This window comes from Dipodomys merriami, unplaced genomic scaffold, assembly GCF_024711535.1.
Source record: "Dipodomys merriami isolate MVZ:Mamm:240054 unplaced genomic scaffold, mDipMer1.0.p SCAF_41, whole genome shotgun sequence".
NCBI classification, from domain to species: domain Eukaryota; kingdom Metazoa; phylum Chordata; class Mammalia; order Rodentia; family Heteromyidae; genus Dipodomys; species Dipodomys merriami.
The window spans coordinates 12620425-12644931 of record NW_027205715.1 but is presented as its reverse complement, the minus strand read 5'-3'; the positions used below and the strand labels follow the sequence as shown (position 1 = coordinate 12644931).

At 36.6% G+C, this 24507-nt stretch overlaps 1 protein-coding gene across 11 annotated transcripts in view; it reads right to left on the bottom strand.

The window, feature by feature from the left end:
* LOC138807059 (nuclear factor of activated T-cells 5) overlaps positions 1-24507 on the bottom strand; it is a 95528-nt gene that overhangs the window by 39001 nt on the left and 32020 nt on the right. For 5 of the 11 annotated variants that reach the window (XM_069992640.1, XM_069992641.1, XM_069992644.1 and 2 more), the window contains 3 exons: positions 9480-10038; positions 1562-1754; positions 135-325 (listed from right to left, as the gene is read on the bottom strand). In XM_069992640.1, coding sequence (XP_069848741.1) covers positions 135-325; positions 1562-1754; positions 9480-10038 — 943 coding nt within the window. Of the gene's footprint in view, positions 1-134; positions 326-1561; positions 1755-9479; positions 10039-10480; positions 10543-12662; positions 12680-24507 lie in introns of those variants that run through there. The other 6 variants (XM_069992647.1, XM_069992645.1, XM_069992648.1 and 3 more) reach the window with 4 other exon arrangements.

The following is a 24507-nucleotide window of genomic DNA, read 5'->3' as shown; positions in this document are numbered from 1 at the left end:
TGTACAATTACTAAAACATTTTAGTAAAATCCTTAAGGTGTTAGAATTTCATCTTCTTTACAGTAGAAACCAAGATATTTTTCTGCCCAGGACAAAATACAATATATAATGAAAAGCTTGTACTAAGCACTTACGCCAGTGTCATATTGTTGCTAGGGTCAAGGCCAACTTCTATCACAGTGGTGCCCTCAATGTCTACTTCTTTGCAGGGAGTTGTATTTCGTCCAGTTACCCTACAGGCTTGATAAAATCCATGTGGTTTCACTCGGCCAGAATCATTGCCCACAAACACCTGCAACACTACTGGTTCATTATGGCCTTCCAGCTGGAACCAAAAACCATGAAACAGAGAATCACTAATTACCATTTCAAAAGAGCTATTTATAAAATTAAATATTTAAGACTAAAATCCTTTATTTGTAACTAGATTAAAATAAGTAATTTAAATCCTAAAGAAAAACAGGTCAAAAAATTGTTTGTGTGGTGCTACTAATCCAAATTCAAGAATGCTACTCAAGCACTCTACCACTAAAAAATTTTTGTGTGTGTGTGTAGGTCCTGGGGTTTGAACTCAGGTCTGGTTGCTATCCCCGAGCTTCTTTTTGCTCAAAGATAGTGCTCTACTACTTGAGCCACATCTCCATTCTGGTTTTTTGGTTGGTTGTTAGACTTTCCTGCTTGGATTGGCTTGAAACCACGATCCTCAGATCTCAGCCTCCTGAGCAGTTAGGATTACAGATACAAGACACTAGTTCCCAGCTCCTAAAACTTTTTTATAAAGGAGCTGGGGTCAGGTGATAGTGTTCATGCCTGTAATCTTAGAAATTCAGGAGGCTGAGATGTAGAGGATCAAAGTTAGAAGCCAGTCTGGGTAGAAAAGTCTGTGAGATTACATCTCCAATTAATCAGTTAAATGCTTGACTGGAGAAACGGCTCAAGTGGTTGAGCACCAGTTAAGCAAGCATGTAAAGAGTTTGAAGCCTAATTCTTCTTAAAAACAATGTTTGGAGCTGGTAAAAGTAAACACGTTTATTTTTCAAAACATCTCATCGTTATGTAAACTAAAATTAAATGACTATCAAGGTAATATTTGACTTAGGAGCCAATTAGACTTCCAGTATTCTTTTTTTGTTTTGTTTTGTTTTGGTTTTTTGTCAGTTGTGGGGCCTGAACTCTGGGCCTGGATGCCATCCCTCAGGTCTTCAGCTCACGGCTAGCGCTCTACCAGTTGAGCCATAGTGCCACTTCTGGCTTTTTCTGCTTATGTGGTGCTTAGGAATTAAACCCAGAGCCTCATGCATGTGAGGCAAGCACTCTACCACTGAGCCACCTTCCCAGCCCTTTAAGTCCATTCTCTTTTATACAGAGATAATAATGTTGCCTTTTCTGCTTTAGGCAGCTTTTGCCAAAGTTAAAAAATAAATAATTATTAGGTTAGGGGAGTGGCTCAAGTGGTAGAGTGCAAAAAGTCTTGAGTTTAAAATGTAATACAACATAAAATAAAAATTCAAAATAGTGAAATTAGAAAAAAAATTTATGTAATATTAAGCAAAATAAACACCTTTACTGTAGGAAAGCCTTGCTGTGTTCTATCTTTCACTGAGCCTCGGCTGCCCTCAGTCAGATAACGAGCTCGGTGTTGGGTCTCAGGCTGTACAACTATCTTCAGCTCTTTTCCCTCACTTTTAACAGGATACTGTCCACACAACATAGGGCTCTTCTTTACTCCAGTTCCTTTTTGGTTGTCCAATGTTCTGAGAAATAAAAGCACAACATGAAGAAAATATCAAAAACACTTTTCTAATAAGGTAAGCCATCTAAGATAAAGAAACAGAATAGGCTATAACATTAAATACAACTACTTAGCTTACTTATAAAACAGCGTTAAAGGAAGAAACATTCCATAACCCAAGTATCTTCAAAATTTAACAAAGTTTGCCAGACACTAGGCACTGGTGGCTCATGCCTATAATCCTAACTAATTAATCAGGAGGCTGGAATCTGAGGATTGTGGTTTAAAGCCAACAGAAACAAGAAAGTCTCTGAGACTCTTATCTCCACTTAAACCACCAGGAAGTCAGAAATGGAGTTATGGCTCAAGTACTAGCCTTCAGCAGAAATGCTCAGGGACTGCATCTAGGTCCTGAGTTCTAGCACCAGGACCAGCACCTCAAAACAAACAAACAAACAAAAATACAACCCATAAAGCTTATAATATAAAAAACTGGACAGAAAAGAAAAAGAATGCATTTGAGTAAAAGCAGGAAGGAAGAAGAGTACAATAAACTAGAATCTTTCACATTGCTGAACAAAAAAAAATTTTTAATTACACATATATGTGAGCTTATATAAAGCTCACAGGTGAACTATTACTACTTTTTTCCCCTGTATTTTGGGGACAGGATCTTGCTATGCAGCCCAAGCTAGTCTTAAATTCACTATATTGCCAAAATCAGCCTTGAACTTGAAATCCTCTAGCCTCTGCCCTCCCAGTGTTGGGATTAGAGCATTAAACCACCAAAATTGGATAGTATTTCTAATCAGATTTGCAAAGCAAAAGAAAAAAGTAGGAGAAGCAAATACATATATATACACACACCTAAAGAAATGAAAATATATTAAGTATATTCTTTTGGATCTCCTCCTTAGTAAATCACTTAAGAAAAATTTATAATTAAAAAATGTGATTCTATGGGAAATTAGTTTTACTCTAGAAACGATCTCTACTCTAACAACATTCTCTAGCATTATGTTGTTGTTTTTTTTTCAGATTATCTTTGTGATTGCTTAAATGATTAAACCCCTAAATAAAAATTTAACAATCTGGGCTTTACAGTACTGACAATACATGTTATTTAAAAATAATTTTTAAACATCTGTTTTTAATATTTTTGTTATAAAGACTGAATGTATCTTCAAAAACAGACAATATCCAAAGTCACTATTAGGACTTGAGGCCAGTATATTTAATTTGTAAAGTTAACCGCAACATTGTAAATATGTGATGAAAATAGTAATAATACTGTTGAGCAACATAAAAATTTAAATTATTAATGTACATTTATTTTTAAAAGTACATGTCTAATGCTAGATCTATCATGTCTTGATTTCACATTAAGGATTTTGAAATCAGGAGACACTATGGACAAAATCTCTGAAAGTAACCAGGTCAGAGGAGAAATATTATGACTCCAAGTGAAGACAAACTAAAAAGCCTTAAAACCTGGCTCTAATGTTTACCGCTTCAGGTGAAAATAAAAAAGAAGCTGTTGACTCGGTCATCAGGAACAAAGGGAAGAAAGACAGTGACCTCAATAAAAATGGGAACTGGGTTGAACCCCTTGACTACTAAGAAAGGACAGAAGAATGAAGGAAAGCAGGCATGGAACTGACACAGAAGCAGTAAGTTACTAGGCAAAAGGAAAAGTTTTCAGGGCAAGTCTTGTGCTTGTCTTCATAAATTCACAAAACACAACAGAAGTGAAATGTTTGATGATAAAAGCAAACAGAGCTTTTGTTTTGTGAGTGTGTGTGTGTGTTGAGCTTTTACATAACACTCAAAGAGACAGAAAAGGAAAGGAAGAGAAAGTCACCAAATCATAACTGGACAAATGCCAGTCATAAAAATGTCATAATTAAATCGAAGATTACCTGTATAAGTTATTTTTTAAAAACTTGGGAAGAATTTTATGAAAATATCAAGTTATGTCTGGAAAAGTGGGCAAGAAATTTTGCCTTTTTTTTTTTTTTAAATCATTTGGGGGCAAATTCAAGTCTGTTGGCCTGAATAGTGTGCCATTCTTCATATGAAATTCCTGTCATCCTAGCTACTCAGGAGGCCCAGATCTGAGAACTGTTTGAAGTCAGACTGAGCAGAAAGGTCCCTGAGACTCTTATCTCCAATTAACCACCAAAAAGCTGGAAGTGGCTCAAGCAGTAGAAAATTAGCCTTGAGCAAAAAGAGCTCAGGGATAGAACCCAGTTCCTGAGTTCAAGCCCCAAGACTGGCATGAGAAAAAAACAAACAAACCTGTAATAATGTTTTACATTCATCAATATCAAAATAAAAACTTAATTTGTTGAAACTATGTAAAATATCCCTCACAATCACATAAAAAAGGATTGCATATAGCAAAATGGCAATAAAAGTTGTACTGAATAGCTGGATTACAAGTTATTTAATTCCTTGTACTTTTCAAGTATTTATAATTCATATATATCAGCTTTATAACAAAAAAGGGGGAATTTTAAGTTTGAAATATAAGGAAAACACGTGTGGCACATCAAATAAGTTGGCCAGATAAGATTTGTATACTCATTTAAGCTCGGCAAGCTAGTATTTCATGAAGGTAAATAAATGAAAATAACTTTTACTATTCCAGGTAAACAAAATATCTTATTTAGAATGAAGACCACTGGATGAGTTCACAAAGTATACAATAAGGCATAAAAAGGAATAGAACATGGAATTAAGTAGTTTCTGAAATGCGTTTTTTTCTTTTGTTCTTTTCTTTTTTGTCAGTCATGGGGCTTGAACTAAGCTTGTCATTGCCCAGTGCCCAGCCTGGGCACTGTCCCTGAGCTCTTTTGCTCAAGGCTAATACTCTACCACTTTGAGCTGCAGCTCCACGTCTGAGTTTTTCAATTCATATTTTTCCTATTTAGTCTAGAAATAATGTTTGAAAAGTCTTTAAAATCTTTATTTTCTAAGTTTAAATTGTAAAAATAAAAAGTAGATATATTTAGGTCTATCTATAGGCATGAAAAACTAATTCTTAAGGTACAATAGCATAAGGGAAAAAAAGTAACTATTTATTGATTATGATGTTGGAGATAACCTTATGCTAGAATTTTTTTTTTTTGTCAGTCATGGGGCCTGAATTCTTTTTTTTTTTTTTTTTTTGGTCGTGGGGCCTGAACTCTGGGCCTGGGCGCTGTCCCTCAGCTCTTCAGCTCAAGGCTAGCACTCTACCACTTGAGCCACAGCGCCACTTCCGGATTTTTTCTTTTTGCTTATGTGGTGTTGAGGAATCGAATCCAGGGCCTCAGGCATGCAAGGCAAGCACTCTATCACTGAGCCACCTTCCTAGCCCATGGGGCTTGAATTCTGTGCCTGGGCACTGTCCTTCAGCTCTTCAGCTCAAGGCGAGCACTCTAGCACTTGAGTCACAGTGCCACTTCCGGTTTTCTGGTGGTTTATTGGAGATGAGTTTCACAGCTTTTCTTACCTGGGCTGGCTTTGAACCACGATCCTCAGATCTCAGTCTCCTGTGTAGCTAGAATTACAGGCAAGAGCCATCGGCCCCCAGCTTAATTATAAAGGACAACTAAAAAGGAAAATCCACTGTTGTGGAATGCTCTATTCATAAGTCATTTCTTTCTGTGGTTGTTTACAAAAATAATTTTTACTATAAAATGTCTAAAATACATTTTTCATCTACGTGCCATCATACCTTATCTTCTAGGAATATCTAGAAGACATATAGGACTGACTGTTCAGGATATTTAGTTGAAGAACTGAAGAATAACATAGCAGAATATTTAAATGCCAAATTTTTTTTTTTTTTTGGTCGGTCGTGGGGCTTGAACTCTGGGCTTGGGCGGACTGTGCTCTTCAGCTCAAGGTGAGCGCTTTACTGCTTGAGCCACAGCACCACTTCCGGTTTTCCAGTGGTTTATTGGAGATAAGAGTCTCATGAACTTTCCTGCCCAGGCTGGCTTTTGAACCATGATCCCCAGATCTCAGCCTCCTGAGTAGGATTACAGGTGTGAGCCACCAGCGCCCGGCTCCAAATTTTTCTTTTAAACAGGTTTTTCCTTAATAAACAACATTAAGTTTTTTAAAAAATGGATTTTCTACAAGTTAAAAAGACTTCTTTAGGGAATAATGCATGCACATATGGTAATATCACAATGAAACTCCTTGGTACAAGTAACACAGGCTAAAAAAATAGGGGAGCTGGGTGCTGGTGGCTCATACTTAGTACTCCTAGCTACTCAGGAGCCTGAGCTCTAAGTATCTGATTCAAAGGCAGCACCAACAGACAAATTTGTGATACTCTTTATCTCCACCATCTAAAATTCTAGAACAGAACTGGAGGTGTGGCTCAAATAGTGGAACACCTGACTTGGGAGTAAGGACCTGAACTCAAGCCCCACCACAAGCTCACAGGATAAGGGGCATGTACATTTCTATGTACTATTTTGAAGAAAAACTGCTATATATACTATATTTGGAAGTTTATTTTCTAACTACTTAGTATTATATAAATGACAAATTATGGTATATAAAATGTAACTGTATCGCAAAACATTTTAAAATTTCATGTTGCTAGCATTTCTCTCATTGTTGAAATTGTAATTAGCTTAGGAATGCAAAATTATTTGAAGCCAGTGCTGGCTCATGCCTGTAATCCTGTTTACTCAGGAAACTGAGATTGTGGTTTGAAGCCAGTCTGGGCAAGGAAGTCCTTGAGACTCTTGTCTCCAATTAACCTCCAAAAAGTTGGAGAAATCCATTTTTAAAAATTAAATGTTGGGCTGGGTATGTGGCTTGGTGGTAAAGTGCTTGTCTAGCATGCATGAAGCCTGGGTTCGATTCCTCAGTACCACATAACAAAAAAAGCTGGAAGTAGTGCTGTGGCTCAAGTGGTAGAGTGCTACCCTTGAACAAAAAGAAGCAAATTGAATTTTAATGGCTCAAGTGGTAATGCTAATGTTGAACAAAAGCAAGCTCAGGGATAGAGCCCAGGCCCTGAGGACTGGCACACACATTAAAAAAAATAATAATAACTGAGACCAGTTTTTCCATGTGGTTCATTCTTTCCTAAAAATACATTTTTTTCTTTTTTTGCCAATCCTGGGGCTTGAATCAGGACCTAGGTACTGTCCCTGAGCTTCTTCTGCTCAAGGCTAGCACTTGAACTACAGTGCTACTTCCAGCTTTTTATGTTTATATGGTACTGAGGAATCAATCTCGGGGCTTCATGCATGCTAGGCAAGCAACTCTACCACTGAGCCACCTTCCCAGCCTCTTTCTTGAATATATTTTTTATAACTAAAAACTTTTAATTTCCCTATAATTTCCATACTAGGGTCAAATAATGCACATTTCTTCTGCTGCTTGATGGAGTTTCTGCTTCCAAGAATTATCTTAATGAAAGATTTTTGTCTTGACCAGTACCTTTATACTTCAACTGGGTAACCTCAAATCTTTTCTAACCAGAGAATATCCCTTTTAGGTCAGCAGCAATGTATCATTGTATAAACTAACTCTAAGTTAAAATTTTACTTGCTCTTGCTCTTGGCCAGGTATTGTTGGCTCCCTTGTAATCCTAATTTTGTAGGAGGCTTGAGATCTGAAGATCCCAATTCAAAGCCAGCCCAAGCAGAAAAGCCTGTGAGACTCTCTCCAAGTAACCAGTAAAAAAAATCTGCCTAGAGGGCTGGGAAGGTGGCTCAGTGGTAGAGCACTTGCCTTGAATGCATGAGGCCCTGAGTTCGATTCCTCAGCACCACATAAGCAGGAAAAAAAAAGCCGGAAGTGGCAATGTGGCTCACAAATGGTAGAGCACTAGCCTTGAGCTGAAGAGCTGAGGGACAGCGCCCAGGCCAGAGTTCAGGCCCCACGACCAGACCCGAGAAAAAAAAACCAATCTTCCTAGAGGTATGACTCAACTGGTAGTGTCAGCTGTCAGCAAAAAAGCAAAGTGAAATGTCCTGAGTTTAAGCTCCAATACCAGCACAAATTTTCTTTTTGTTTTTTAACTTAATTTTAATTGGAATCTTTGTTATTTATTTTAGAAGAATGAAAGCTCTTTGTAACTTTATAAAATACCTTCTTCTGTTGAAACTCAAAAACACACATGGGTTTAAAGGTACTCATGAACCTTTTAGATCTGTGCTACTAGTCATATTTACTTTAGTGACTTCTGGTTTTATGTTTCATAGTCTTGTATTTATTAGTTCTATATGTATATTCTGAAATTCTTGACTGTGTTAAGTAGAATCATTTTAGGAAAGGTAATATTCTATTTTCCTTTTGGAAACTTATTAATTTGTACTTTCTAAAACTGAAAAAACTAAATGTGCATTTTTATTTAACTCTATTATCCTAAAGAAGTTAAACTGAAAATTATAAAGGAAAATAGTATGAATCTTCTAGCTTATATGATGGTTATTACTTTAAAAATGTACAGAGGAAATATTTAAGGAAAAAGTTAATATGTAAGAAGATTATAACATTCAACCAGATTTTAATGTAAGAGAGATTATGGTGTCCTAACTTAGTAAATCAATCTGAACTTTTTGGGCTGACATTATAAGGGACTCAACTAAAGGTTAACTTTTTTTAAAAAAGTTATACTCTGCCTCCCAAAAATTTAAATTTTCAAAATCCAGTGAAATTTACTAAACAGTATTGACTATATATTGTAGGAAAAGCTACTTTTAAAACTCTAGCAATTGGGCTGGGAAGGTGGCTCAGTGGTAGAGTGCTTGCCTTGCATGCATGAGGCCCTGGGTTCGATTCCTCAGCACCACATAAGCAGAAAATAAAAAAGCTGGAAGTGATGCTATGGCTCAATTGGTAGAGCGCTAGCCTTGAGCTGAAGAGCTAAGGGACAGCGCCCAGGCCCAGGGTTCAAGCTCCATGACCGGACCCCCCAAAAAAAATTAAAAAAAAAAAAAACTCTAGCAATTAACTATTAAATTAAAATACTAAAGAACTTACAGTTTAAAATATATCTCTGCACTGTAGCAGGGAATAATCTGTAATACAGCTATGAAATATCTTTCCTGAGAAGAGTATAAGTTACACAGATAAATGCAAACTCAAATATGCACCATGATCTGGCTCCTTCACCCTTCAAGTAACCCAGAATCACAAAGGGGAAAAATGATTCTAAAAAAACAAATCCTCATCTGGAATAACATATCAAAGGAAAAAAGTTTAAAACACATAAACTTAAATAAGTGATGAGACAAGCCATTAATACTGATTGTTCTTGCCTTCATCAAGTGAAAAGAAAAAAACAAAAATAAGACCTAAAATCCTCTCAAAATGTAATGGGAGTAAACTATATGAAGATGCACTATAAAGAGAACAAATTACTTTTTGGAGAAGGTTTTTAAGTTGTTTTAGTTATACCTATTACAATGCTACTTATTTCTGTAAGTAAAAATGTTTTAAAAATCCTTTTAAAATACAAATTCATTTGAAATTTAAAGTTTATTTCAAAGCATTTACTCTCATTTTCTACTAGCACTATACCTCGAAGGTATCTATTGCTATAATCTATTGTTATTTTTTTTGTATTGCAAAATTTGATTATTTTAAGTTTTTGTGTATTTCAATGATAAACTTAGCATCTTTGCTTTATATGCACACTTATACTGAACAATTAAGAAAAGTTGGGAATGATTTATTTCTTTTGTTTTGCATAATGGTGATAGAACTTTAAAAAAATATGAATACCAACCCATTTCCAGCTTTTGAGTTGCCTTTGTTGTCCGTAGTAAGCTGAGAAAGCACATAGTGAGGTGCTTTGGCACTGTCGGCATCAAATATATCCATATTAGATTCTTCACAATCTCGTCGTTTGACCCCAGGCCTCTGCTTTGGATTTCGTTTTCGTGATTTACGAGGTACCTCTGTGTTATCATTGTAGGAACTGGTGCTCATGTTACTGAAGTTGGAGGGGGAATCCTCCATCCACATACTGCAGCTCTGCTCAGATTCCAATCCACACCCCTCATCCTGGCAGGACATCCGACTGTTATCCAGCAAGTCCTCGGGTGGTGGTGAGATGTACAAAACTGTGTGCCTCTTCGGGGTTGATGGATGCTGCTGAACTGTGTTACTGGTTAACTGCTTTTCACTTACCCCTCTGTTACTTACCCCCACGGCTGAGGAGCAGCTCTCCACTTGCATAGCCTTGCTGTCGGTGACTGAGGTAGAATAAATGGTAGGGCTGGAAGAGGTGGTAAAGGAGCTGCAAGCACCGCCCATGGAGGAAGAGGAGGGAGCTGAAGAAGCATCTGCAGTGTACAATTCAAGAGTAAATACACTATACATGTTTTCACCTGTGCTGGCTAGCAGTCCCATTGAAAATGTGATTTGTAAACAGATTGTTTTCCCCAAAATGAATAGTTGGAATTTGGTTAAGTTTTAGAATATAAATGCTTCAAGCGATAAAAGGCCTAAGAAATGTAATTTTTTAAATGCTCAAATAGCATCATTTTGTGTTATAATCAATAGATTTTAAAAAATCTAATTTAGTGTTTTAAGCTGTAAAGCAAGAACAAAGCTTTTATTGCCTCAGCTGGATGTTCTGTTGAATTTTAATCATTTAAAATAATAAAGAAAACCCCAATATGAAATATTCTTGTGGTCCACATTCAATGCCAATTAAATAATTCATTATAAAATTTGAGAAGTGGGACTGTGCTTAGCCACAAAATATTAAAATAAGTTTCTAACCTATGAAGCAGAGAACTACAGGTCATTTTTAATGCAGACACTCCCTGCTTCAGAGGCAAATCCTGGAATAAAAATATGAGAAAATAAATGAGAAAAGAGCTGCTGATTATTCCAGATATCAATTATAAAATGAGAAATAAATAGAAAAATATATAATCAACTGAATTGGAGGCAAAATGGAACTGGTACCGTCACTATGATTGACTGTAAAATCTATGAGAAAAAGATGAAAACAGTCTGATTTGGAACATGCTGGGTTGTAGAAGATAAACAAGTTAACTACTCAGAGTCTCCAGAACTTAGAAGTGGCATTTTAAAATCATGAGGTCTAAAATCCATTCTTTAAGACTGAATAAAAAGCAGAGTAAAAGACTATTAGATGGATTTCTCTTTTTAAAGTACTTGATTATGTGCTCAGAAATTGGTTGCCACTGTTCATTACCTTTATCTTTCAAAGGATCTGTGTAATTGTGACCATTAACACACTTTCCTAATATCATAAACAGCAAATCTTACTGGTTTGTTAAACAGTAAGAATAATCTCTGGAGCACATCAAATTTAAAAAAAACCACATGTATCTATTATGTGGTAAGCAAAAAAGAAGATATAAACAGATTTTTTCAGATGAGTAGCAACTAGAAGTAGTAATATTGAAAATATTACTTTAATCTTAACCTTTAACTCTTAGCCTTGGAGGCACACTAAAATGTAGGCTGACAGTCATTACTTATAATACTTTAAAAATATCATTTATTTGATGTAAAATAGAAAAGATTTATAATCATACACATAAAAATAGGTAATGTGTCAGACAACTAAAATACTTATATTTAACTGCTATCTATGGCATTTATTACAGTTTTGAGATGTGCCATTACTGAAATTACAAAACACACATCAGTTATAAAGAATAAAATGTAGGAATATCAATTTGTAGATAATCAAAAGCCAAAGCTATTTTTTAATTAAAAATATATCAAAATATGTAAATTATCTACAATTGACATTTTGTTATTAAGAGCACTATGATAAATATTAAAAAATATTAAAAAACGTGATCTACATAATGCCACTTTGAAAGATGTTTACCCAACTACTATAAGTCAAAGAACCTAGAGGAAAAAGATGATACCAGTTCCATTTTCCAGGTTGTATTCTTGTCAAATGCAGTAGCTGAAATTAGAAAATTCAGTCACTTTTAAACTGCATTCCAATTTAAAGAAAAAAAAATCTATCAATTTTGTATCATGCATTAATGCAATGTTTTCTTAGTAAATAAATATTTTAAAAGACTTGTAAAAACTACAAAATCTAGATGCTAATGTCAGTGACAGTTTAAGAGCTGATTTGTAGCCACTTTGGGTTTAAGTATAAAGTTTTTTCCTTGCTTCTTGAAAAACACTACCACATTCATTTTAGAAAAAAAATAGAAAAGATGTGCCAAACATTCCTCCATCTGTTCCAACTATTGGCAAAAAATGAAATAAATGTGTGTGTCTATGTTCTTGATTTTCAGAGAAATATAAGTAGGCAGCATGCAATATTTGCAGTGGAATACACAAAGCATACAGCACAAATGCTGTGAACTTATATTTCTATAAAGCTGCTTCCCCATCCATCTTTTTTGAATCACACATGAGGATGCAGAACATCTCAGAGATCCCTGTCCATCACAGATGGAAAGTTTGTATGAAAACCAATAATGAATTCAACAGCATTTTATTATTTTTTGGTTCATCTCAGGTTCCTGACTTAGAGTTTCATTAACTCCTAAACAACTAGATCATTAAGAGTATTTCTGGTCAGGGCAAGGCAGTCCTATGCAGCCTGAATGTTCTTGCATGGTTCTCACACCATTACTGGCTTTATCTCCTTCAGGAATACATTTCATACCAGGGTGCAGGCATAGAGTCTGGGTGGCCAACTGAGTAGGCCCTAACTAAACCCTAGAAATCTCCCTCCTGAGTCTCAGTTTCTTCAAAGGTCAAACAAGATTTCCTACCCTGGGTGGTTGTGAAAACCAGTAACAATTCCAAAAACCTGAGAGAAGTGCAAGGGGCAATGTTTGCCAGGAATTATGGGGAAAAATAGGCTGAATACAGAGGAGTTTTAGGTCAGTGAACAATGATGGATACCTAACATCACCCATTTGTCAAATCCCATATAATAAACAAGCCGTACCCTATAAACCATGGAGTTTGAGTGGTATGATGTATGGATGTGGGTTCCTGCATGTAACAAGCATACCAATGGTTGATGTTGGTAGTCGGGGAGGTTATTGGTACGGAGGGACAGGGGATATAGGAACTCCACTCACTTCTAGTGTGAACCTGAAACTGTTCAAAAAACATAAAAGTTGATTAATTTTAAAAAAGGAAAAAATATTTCTAGTTACAATTTTGACCCTTTGCTTCAGAGTGATAAAGGAAAAAAGAAATTGAGGAAGTCACTAGATAACCACATGAAGAATGGCAGGTTGCCAGGGGACCAACCATGTGCTCAAAGGGTGAGAATTAACAGCAACTCCATCCTCTCACCACTGAAGAAGGAAGTGAGAGGAAGGTTAAGTTGGTCACCAGTGGCCAATGATTTAATCAATCATGCCTATAAAATGAAGCCTCCATAAAAAGCCAAAAGCCTGAGTTCAGAAGCTTCTAAGGAAGTGAACAAGAACACATTCATGGGGCAGAGAGAGATGCATCCAACCACCACAGAGACGTTCTGTGCTCAGTATCCATCTACACCTTGCTCCATATATTTCTTTGTTAAAACTATTCATTTGTACCCTTTAAAATATCCTTTATAATCCTTTATAATAAGAAGTACTTCCCTGGGTTCTGTGAATTATCCTAGCACGTAAATTGAACCCAAAGTAAGGATCATGGGAACTTAAACTTACAGCCAGAAGCTAAATATTGGAAATATTTACTGAATTATATCAAGTTAAATTGGCAAATAAATATAGGTTAAAGAAAAAAGAAAGGATTTACACAAAATTCTTCAAATAAACATTAAAATAACATATAATCCAAGGAAAAAACTATGTTTAGAAATAACTACTTACTATTTCCCAGAGTATTCTATTAATTCCTTTAAAAACATTTTTAGGGGGCTGGGAAGGTGGCTCAGTGGTAGAGCACTTGCCTTGCATGCCTGAGGCCCTGGGTTTGATTCCTCAGCACCACATAAGCAAAAAGAAAAAAGCCAGAAGTGGTGCTGTGGCTCAAGTGGTAGAGTGCTAGCCTTGAGCTGAAGAGCTGAAGGACAGCGCCCAGGCCCAGAGTTCAAGCCCCACAACTGGACCAAAAAAAAAAAAAATTTTTTTAGTTTATTATCAAGGTGATGTACAGAGGGGTTACAGTTACATAAGTAAGGTAATCAGTACATTTCTTGTCAAACTTGCTACCCTTCCCTCATTTTTCTCCTACTTTACCTACTTGTACATAATCTATAAATTTACCAAGAATAAAAATATTCTTAATATAATCTAATTAAAATATAAATATATTAAAATAACATTAAAAGCATTTTACATATCTATTTTTTCTTTCTTTATAATTTATTGGTGTTAATGGGTATTGAACTCAAGGCTGCACACTTGCTAGGTTGCTCTACCACCTGAACTCTACCACTTCATCAACCACCAACATTTTAAATTTCTCAATTCCAAGGATTCCTAGGAAAGTATCATATAATATATCCCAAGGAATAAAAATGTACATAAAATATCTATAAAGCTCTTTCAGTCCTCTTATCACTAACAAGAAATAGTTTGGCATCCTATAAAACTAATATTAATGCAATCCTGACTTATCTGTATATACATTTTAAAAATAAATTCCTCCAAAGAAAACATAGCAACTACTTTTTTTCCTACTTTTTAGTACTGAGTCCCTATTTTTATCTGGTAGGAATGTGTAGTCTATGTTTAATTACTGCATACTAAAAATACAGAAACTTCAATATAAAAGTTTTTACATTTTTTACTATATTTTTATATTCACTGCTTTTATTTCCTATTGAGGTATAATGAATTTCTACTTTATAAATTTGATTTTATTTGTTGCTTATTTCTCAGAAGCAAACTATAAATCTGCAGTTCTCTTTATTTTTTTTTTAAATTACTCATCTAAATAGCATGTGAATATGCTTTTATTCAATTTTACTTTTGTGAAGTTAATTATCTTTGAACCTACTTTAGTTTACATATAAGAATTTATTTTTCCTAAAATGTTTTCTGTGAATACAGAGAACATCATGAACTGAAGGGGGGAGAGGGGAAATAGATCAGTCTATAATTCACAAATGAAAATTTGTAATCTCAAAATTTTAATAAAGGGAAGGGAAGTATTTTATCTATAGCGTTCTGTATTTAAGACTAATATTCTATTAGCAATAGCCAACTGCCAGTCCAAATGTCAGTAATGATAATGAGCCTCATTTGTATGTATGACTTCTTTTTAAGAATTGATAGAAGGCTCAGAGGTATTCTTGCTTGCCTAGCATGTAATTAAGTCCCTAAGTTCAAACTCCAGCAGGGAGAACTAACAAAAAGAATGGAGTCACTAATAGGCAATGAACATGCAGAGTATTTGGGGTAAAAAGACTGGTAGACAGTATCTGACAATATGGGGTGTGTGTGTGTGTGCGTGCGTGCGTGTGTGCGTGCGTGTGTGTGTGTGTGTGTGTGCGCGCGCGCACGCGCGCGCGCGCTTGAACTCTGGACCTGGGTGCTGCCTCTCAGCTATTCAGCTCAAGGCTAGCGCTCTACCACTTGAGCCACAGCACCACTTCCGGCTTTTTCTGTTTATGTGGTGCTGAGGAGTCAAACCTAGGGCTTCATGCATACTAGGCAAGCACTCTACCACTGAGCCACCTTCCCAGCCCAATATGTTCAATTTTGTGACAATGAAAAAGATGAAAATAGACTAAGCAGTAGCATATACAGAAAAATGTACAGATTTTATATATTACTTTCTTAAAAATAAGGACTTTAGTTCTTGATGTGTCAATTATAAGTTATTTAAACTATAATAATATTTTAGTCCTTTAATGCCAAATAAGGTATTTTAACTACAATAATATTTCAGTGTTTTAAAAGCCATACTAATTATTTTTAATAGAAAGCTGACATTAGAAACATTCTGTACCCAACAAATATAACACATGATAGAAATATTTTTTTTTTTTTTTGGTCGGTCGTGGGGCTTGAACTCTGGGCCTGGGCGCTGTCCCTCAGCTCTTCAGCTCAAGGCGAGCGCTCTACCACTTGAGCTACAGTGCCACTTCCGGTTTTCTGGTGGTTTATTTGAGATAGGAGTCTCACGGTCTCTCCTGCCCGGGCTGGCTTTGAACCGCGATCCTCAGATCTCAGCCTCCTGAGTAGCTAGGATTACAGGCGTGATCCACCAGCGCCCGGCTATGATAGAAATATTTAACTACATTTCCTAAATCAAATCTGAACCCTATCATCTAACTATGCATATATGTTATAATTTTTCAACATCTGTGCAAAAGCAGTTTCTTTTAAAATGTCACTAAAAGAAATCTCTCTCTCCCTCCTTCCCTCACCCCCAATAGTACTAACTAGGGTTTGATTTCTCAACTTTCTGAGTAGCTAGGATTACAGTATGAGCCACTGGTACCTGGCTAACACTTGTGATTTTTGAGACAGGGTCTCACTTCCTGCCCAGGACAATTCCTGGGCTATTGATCTGCCTATTTCAGGTTTCCTAGCATATGGAAGGTAACAGACATATGCCACCACACCCACCTCTGGGCTGACCTAGAACTGCACTCCTCCCAATCTTAGCTTCCTAAGTACCTAAGAATACAGTCATGAGCCAAAGGCACCCAGCAAAGAACTTTCTAATATATGTACATTTCTTAGAACCTTCTAATATTTTAAGCGTGCTAAGTGAACCAATAGTGGAACAGAGAAGGAGCAAATTGTTGATTATTCATACAATAATTGTAAAAACCAACAGGTATTTGGAAACAATTTCTAACCTAAAACACATTGTTGAACCCTAGTTATTCCTCATAAGTTATTTTTCTTAATGTTAAGAATGATTTCAAATTTAAACAGCCTATTTGATAAAAATTACCAGATATAAGAGCATATTTTCAGATCAAACAAAAGAGATTTTTAGAGAAAAAAATTATAAGGCCAACATTTATGTTGCCAAGATACTAATATATCTCTAATACACAAAGTGGCTGCAAACCTGCTTTGTCAACACCTTACATGCCAACCTTCATTTTCTACTTTTCTTCTTCTTAAAAATATTAATGCAAAGTTTGAAGCTTTACAAAAAGGTTTAGTTTCAATCAGTATCAATCCACTAATTAGAAATAAAATAACAAACAAAAAAAAGAAATGAAGGAAGAAAGGAGGAAAGAAAGAAAGTAAAAAAGACTTATGAAGAAGTCTGAAAACGAGACCGACCTATACCCTGGGTGAGATTGGATGGGTTAAGTGTCTCTGGCACTATTTCTCTTCACTATTGACAGACACTGTCACACAACCCACCACACGATGCCTGTCTCTGAATGGCGAAGCTAGAATGCAAGTTAAGTGTATTAATAGAAAAAACAACTGGCATCCCAGCATATAAAATAAACAATCCAGATTACTTTACAAAAAAATACAAAAAACAAAAATTGTAGGGCTGATCATTTAATTTACATGTTTAAAACAGTTTCAATTTCCCACTTGTACTTTTCCCACCCAACCTAAGTTTACATGCTACAATTAGCAATGTTTTAAAATTAAATTATTAACATCCAAATAAATGCATGTCAGAAAATTTCTTACTCCCAATTTTTGTTAACTCATATTCACCAATTTTTTCTGTTTACAAATGCAATCTAATCCATAAGCCAGAACTCTAGTTCATATGTTTTGTTTTGTTTTGGGGCTGCACCCTTACCCAAACTCTCATACAGAGTGGAAGAATATGTATTGTCAACAGTACACCCAGACTGTAAGAAACACCTGTATGTTTGCAGCAGCAAAAATGTTTTTTATTTTTCATACTGATCCCCACACTGATTTTCTTTTCAAAATATTTGCCTATTTGTAATTTTAAATTAGATATGTTACTATGTATAAAATGTCTGATCCAAAGGCTTTTTAAGGAAAGTAATTAGCACAACCAATGGACACTGGAAGGTTTGCTGATTTACTGAGAGCATCTCTTTCTTCTGATGCCTTTCAAACTGTGATTCAAGGCTCTATTTTATTTTATTTATTTATTTTTGTCAGTCATGGGGCTTGAACTCTGGGCTTGGTCCCAGTCCCTCAGCTCTTTAGCTCAAGGCTAGCGCTCTACCACTTGAGCCACAGCACCACTTCCAGCTTTTTTCTTTTTACTTATGTGGTGCTGAGGAATCGAACCCAGAGCCTCATGCATGCAAGGCAAGCACTCTACCACTGGGCCAACTTCCCAGCCCTGCTTTATTAAATTTGCAAATAGTGTCTCATACTGATGCATAGGAGCTAGGCACTGGTCGCTCATGCCTATAATCCTAAACTACTCAAGAGGCTGAGATTTGAGGATTGTGGTTCAAAGACAGCTGGGGCAGGAAAGTCCATGAGACTCTTATCTACAATAAACTACTCAAAAAAAAAAAAAGCCTGAAGTATTGCTGTGGCTCAAGTGGGAGAGTGCTAACCTTGAGCAAGAGAAGCTCAGAGATAGCACCAAGGCCGAGAGTTAAAGCTTCAGGACCAGCAAAAAAAATGTAGGCCAATCTGGACCTCAACCCTCCTCCACTTCCCATGTAGTTGGGATGACGGACACATACCAATGTGCCCAGCTTTTATTGGATGCAATGAAGTTTCACAAACTTTTCTCCCACTATTCCAACTATGATCCACCTGATCTATGAAGATGATGGCAGGTATAAGAAGGTAGGATGGCAGATATGAGCCACGGAGTCACCATTTTATTTTTACTTTGTCAGAATGTCATATACTCAGAATATTTATCAAAGAATGCTTCCTAAAAAATGCTCGTTCTGACACAGCAATATTTAAAATGTATCTTTTGTTCTAGTCTACCCACAGTATTTATTTACAGGGTTAAACAAACTGTAAATACAAATTAAATAGCATGATTATTTTTTCTGATACTGGGCATGAACTCATGGCCTTGTTAAGTCAGTGCTATACCACTGAGCCATTCCTTCAAAATAATAACCTGATTTTTAATCCTTTCTAAATTACTGGATAAAAAGTATCCATTATCTTGTAGGGATTTAAGTACTACCGGGTAGCTTTACAGTAAAAACACAAAAGCCCAGACATATTCCTCTACCTCAAATTCAGACAAAAATAAACTGTATTAGTTGATAACTCTATGTATTGCACTGGTAAAGACACTGGCAAAAACCATGGGAAAACTTCCAGTAGTAGAGGAGGAGGAAACAATACTTGACAAGAAATATACTCATTACCTTACTCATGTAACCATAACCCTTCTGTACAGCATCTTACAATAAAATAAAATTAAAAAACGACAACAAAAAAACCTGCAGAAGTTTAAAAAAATATATTGCTTTTTTTTTTTTTTTTTTTGTCAGTTGTGGGGTGTGAACTCTAGGCCTGGGTGCTGTCCCTCAGCTCTTCAGCTCAAGGCTAGTGCTCTACCACTTGAGCCACAGCACCACTTCTGGTTTTCTAGCGGTTAATTGGAGATAAGGTTTCATGGACTTTCCTGCCCAGCCTGTCTTTGAACCATGTTCATCAGATCTCAGCCTCCTGAGTAGCTAGGATTACAGACATGAGCCACTGACACCTGGCAAAATTTTAATATAGTTTAAATAATAAATGTATCCTAGTCCAGTATCTTCATATTATTCTTAGCTATAACCAGAACAATAAAATAATATGCAGTATCATTAAAATCATTAATCAGGTTTAAACCTGTGGTCTGGATTAGTGTATATTAGCTCCCATTATAGGCTAATTTGCCTTGTGAAAAATAAAAGCAACACTGGACACTATGTTGAAGAAAATGAACTATACAACTTGTGGGTGGAATGGGAGAGAAAAACTGGGAGAGAGCAAGGAAAGAGGTGACATTGTCCAAAAAGAAATGTACATGGGGCTGGGAAGGTGGCTCAGTGGTAGAGCGCTTGCCTTGCATGCATGAGGCCTTGGGTTCCATTTCTCGGCACCACATAAGCAAAAAGAAAAAAAGCCAGATGTGGTGCTGTGGCTCAAGTGGTAGAGCGCTAGCCTTGAGCTGAAGAGCTGAGTGACAGTGCCCAGGCCCAGAGTTCAGGCCCCATGACTGGACCCAAAAAAAAAAAAAAGTACTCATTACCTGACTTACATAACTGTAACCCCTCTGTATATCACCTTTATAATAACTAAGTTTTTTAAAATAAAAGGGGGGAAGGGATATTGTTGTTTTAACACATGATCTCACTATGTAGAGCAGACCAGCCTCAACCTCCCAATCCTCCATCTCCTGAGGGCAGGGAGTATATGCTCAGCCTGATCAGGCAATTTTATCACTCCATTAAAGAAAAGTGGGTAGAACTTTTACACAGTCTACTTTGTAGAATTTTATCCCTACAAGCATTCTCTATATTCCTATTACTCATCTTCCTCTATCAATGTTTGTTTTTTTTTCCCCATCCTGGGGCTTGAATTCAGGGCTTGGGCACTGTCCCTGAGCTTTTTTTTTTCCCCTCAAGGCTAACACTCTATCACTTGAGCCCGAGCACCACTTCCGGCTTTTTCTGTTTATGTGGTGCTGAGGAATAGAACCCCAGGCTTTATGCACCGTAGGCAAGCATTTTACCACTATAAGCCACATTCCCAGACCCTAGCAATGTTCTTTTTATGTGCAAGGGCTCCTCTTGAGTGTCAGCATCAACAGAACTTAGTAAAAATTGCACAGAACACATAAAAATAGAAATTGTGAAACTGGGTGCTGGTGACTCACACCTATAACTACCTAGCTAGCTGGAGGCTAAGATCTGAGGATCACAGTTCAAAGCCACCCTGGGCAGGAAAGTGCATGAGACTTTATCTCCAAATAGCCACCACAAAATCCTAAGTGGCACTGTGGCTCAAAGTGGTAGAATGCTAGCCTTGAGCAGGGAGTGTCCAGAACCCGAGTTCAAGCCCCATGACTGACCAAAAAAATAAATAAGATTTATACATAAAAAAAAACAGAAATTGTATCTATTTTGTGTAAGTTTTTGGCCTATGATTGATAACCGGTGACAAATTTTCTAAGCATTTCTAATGCTTTTCTAAGCATTGTGAGTGCAGCCCAGAGGTTGAGGACTTGCCTAATACAAGTGAGATGTGATGTTTCCAACACCCAACATAATAGTAATTTAAAAAGGAAAATGTTATTCTATAGACACCAGAATATAAAAATGTGTCTATTGAAGCCAGGCACTGGTGGCTCACATCTGTAATCCTAACTACTCAGGAAGCTGAGATATGAGTACCATGTTCAAAGCCAGCCCAGGCAGGAAAGTGTTTAAGACTTTTATCTTCAATCAACCACTTTAAAAATCAGAATTGGTGCTATGGCTTTAAGTGGTAAAGTGCCAACCTTGAGTGAAAAAGCTAAAGGATAGTACTTAGACCCTGAGCTCTAGCCCTGTACGAGCTCCATTAAAAAAAAAAAAAAAAGGAGCCGGGCGCTGGTGGCTCACGCCTGTAATCCTAGCTACTCAGGAGGCGATCTGAGGATCACGGTTCAAAGCCAGCCAGGGCAGGAGAGACCGTGAGACTCCTATCTCCAATAAACCACCAGAAAACCAGAAGTGGCGCTGTAGCTCAAGTGGTAGAGCGCTCGCCTTGAGCTGAAGACCTGAGGGACAGTGCCCAGGCCCAGAGTTCAAGCCCCACGGCCGACAAAAAAAAAAAAAAAAAAAGGAAAAAAAGTGAGATTTTTAAATGTATTCCACAAAACATGTTTATAACTTCCTTCTAGGGTTAAGCTTAATTTTCTTTTTCTTCTTTTTCCTTTGTACTACTTTTTTTTTCTTGTGGTAGTAGTGCATGCTAAGCAAGTACTTACCACCAATGCATGCCCCAATCTTGTGTCTTATTCTCTATGAAAACTGGGACTATTCATATGGAATAAACCATCTGCACTCACAAAATCTATGTACATTGGGGCTGGAAATGTGGCTCAAGAAGTAAAGCATTTGCCCAGCAAGTGCAAATTCCTGACACTAAACTCTAGAACTGCTCCCCCAACCAAAAGAAATTCTCAGCCAAACTACAAAACTTACAAGTTGATCAATTCATTGTTAAAATAAGTATTATTTATTTAGTATTTTGAAACAGGATCTTGCTATGTAACCCAGGCTGGCCTTGAAAACCCACAACCACTCCTGGACAGCTCAAGGTTTTTCGTGTGTAGAGGTTGATCCTTGGACCAACTGGGACTTGAACTCTGGACCTCACACTTTTGCTCAGCCTCCAATAAGAGAGAGAGAGAGACACAGACAGACAGACAGAGACACAGACAGAGAGACAACAAGGGGGGGGGGGCAGGGAGAAGGGTTGATCCTTGAACCAACAGGGACTTGAACTCTGGACCCCACACTTTTGCTCAGCCTCCAGTCAGCTCAAGAGCTTGAATTAGAAATGTTAAAGAAATTTGAAATAGTCACTTTAGCAAAACATAATATTTTGATATAAACTAATAAAGATAACATCCTTAAATGAGAACAAATAATCTAGGGTAATACAAGATAATGATTTTTAAACTAACCCAAAGTCATTTTGACTTCTGTGAAAGATTTTTCTATTGTGAATAAATTAATTCTAAGGATTAAAACCTCCACATCTACAGTTAATTACTATACATATAATTAAAGGATGTGATCAGGAAGATCATGATTGGAGGCCAATCTGGGCAAAAAGTTCAGGAGATTTCTACCCCATCAAGAGCTCCGTGTGACTATGAGTCTATAATCCTAGTTATTCTGGAAATGGAGCTGTGGCTCAAGTAGAAGAGTGCTAGCCTTGAGCAAAAAAGCTGGGGGGTGGGAGTGGGAGTGAGGACAGGGATGTGCCTAGACCCTGAGTTTAAGCCCCAGCGTGCACACGCGCACACACGCACGCACACGCACGCGCACACACACACAGACACACAAGCCAGCCTGAGCCAAGATCAAGATAACAAGGGCAAAATGAGTTAGAGACATGGCTCAAGTAGTAGAGCACCTGAGCCCTTTGGTTCAAACCCTACCATGACTCTTTAAAATCCTAAAGTTTGCTATGATTGTTTTACTGCTCTTTAATAAATATCTATATTTTGATTGTTTATATTCTATAATACTTTAGGATTCTACAAAACAAAATCCAGTTTGGACTTGCATTTTTTTTTTTCCATTGGTCATGGGGCTTGAACTCTGGGCCTAGGCGTTGTCCCTCAGCTCTTCAGCTCTACCACTTGAGGCACAGTGCCACTTCCAGTTTTCTGGTGGTTTATTGGAGATAAGAGTCTCACATACTTTCCTGACCAGGCTGGCAATCCTCAGGCCTCAGCCTCCTGAGTAGTTAGGATTATAGGTGTGAGCCACTAGTGCCCTGCACATTTCTTTTAATTCTTTATTTTGCTAATACTTCCAATTCATTTGCACTTTGTTATTTAGGAAAAATGGCCTACACCTTAAATACTGAGATCCTAAAATACTGTTAGCTTCCATTCATGGACAAATTGAAACTACATTTTCATGGGACAAATACAGAGTTCTTTAAAACAGGGAAATGAACAATTTCAGACTGGTAACTCTCAATTACCTCCCAGATTGTGACACCTGACCCTGTGGAAACCCACCCTCCTCTCCTCCTTCCTACATTCCAGCTGTGGGAGTAACAGGATAAAAAGATTTTATAAATGTGTGTATGTAAAGGTATACAAATAGTATAGAGGCAAAGATTTAAAAAGTCAGGATTGAGAGAGATTCTTTTACTCAATATTCTGGATTGTGGATTAGCAGCATCATGATTACTTATGCCTTGGGTAACATATGAGAGGAGGGAGGAATTTATATTGGTGAATCTGAGAAACATGTTTTTCACAATTTAATAACAAAAAATGTACTTGAACATGCATATCCCAAGCATCTAAATTTTAATTTTAAGTTGATTTAAAACTTGTGAAGCACAAACCTTTATGGCAGAACTAGAAGTCTGTTCCCACCAGGCCCTCATACCTGATAGCAGCCAATCGGGCTCCTTCAAAACACTATGAAGAATTAACTATATCAAGAGTCATTTTTAATGCATTTCATATTTAAACAGCAAATGCTACAATTTAAAAAACTCACAGATGTTTAATGTTCATTTCCCAGTCTTTTGACCAGAAAATAATGAATAATTTGGTAATGTATTCCAAATCTCTTTGATGATATATATATATGTATATAACCAAGGATATTAATATAACAAATGAAAATGTGACTCTAATTATATGTATTAACATTACTATTCTATAAATCCTCTCTGTTGTCTATGATAGTATATGATAAAGGATTGATTATTTTTATTTTATTCACTTACTTATTTTGAGATGGAGTTTCTCTCTCTCTCTCTATTTCTATATAGTCCAGGCTGGCCTGGGAACTTCTAAGTAGCCCAGACAGGACTTTTAAGCATCCCCAAATACTGATATTAGAGGCATGTACTATTTGCCCACCTTTAAAGGATTCTTTTCTACCAATCAGACATTAGAATATTAAAATCAATTAGGGTGATTACTGAAAAAGTAGATTGTGGGGAGGAAAAAAGAGACAGCAAATCATTTCATTTTAGATAACAGAAACTCCGTGTGAGTGAGAAAAATTTCAGTTACCTCCTTATTCTCTCTATCATCCTTACAATGTCAATCATTTCGAAGTAATATAAATTTATAGCTTCAGAATACGTCAAACATTTCAAATAATTTACTTTCATAATCTTTCAACTCATAGCCTCGAATCTAATTCATCTGTACAGGATTTTCTCAGTTATGTGTGGTGGTGGTGAGAATTAATA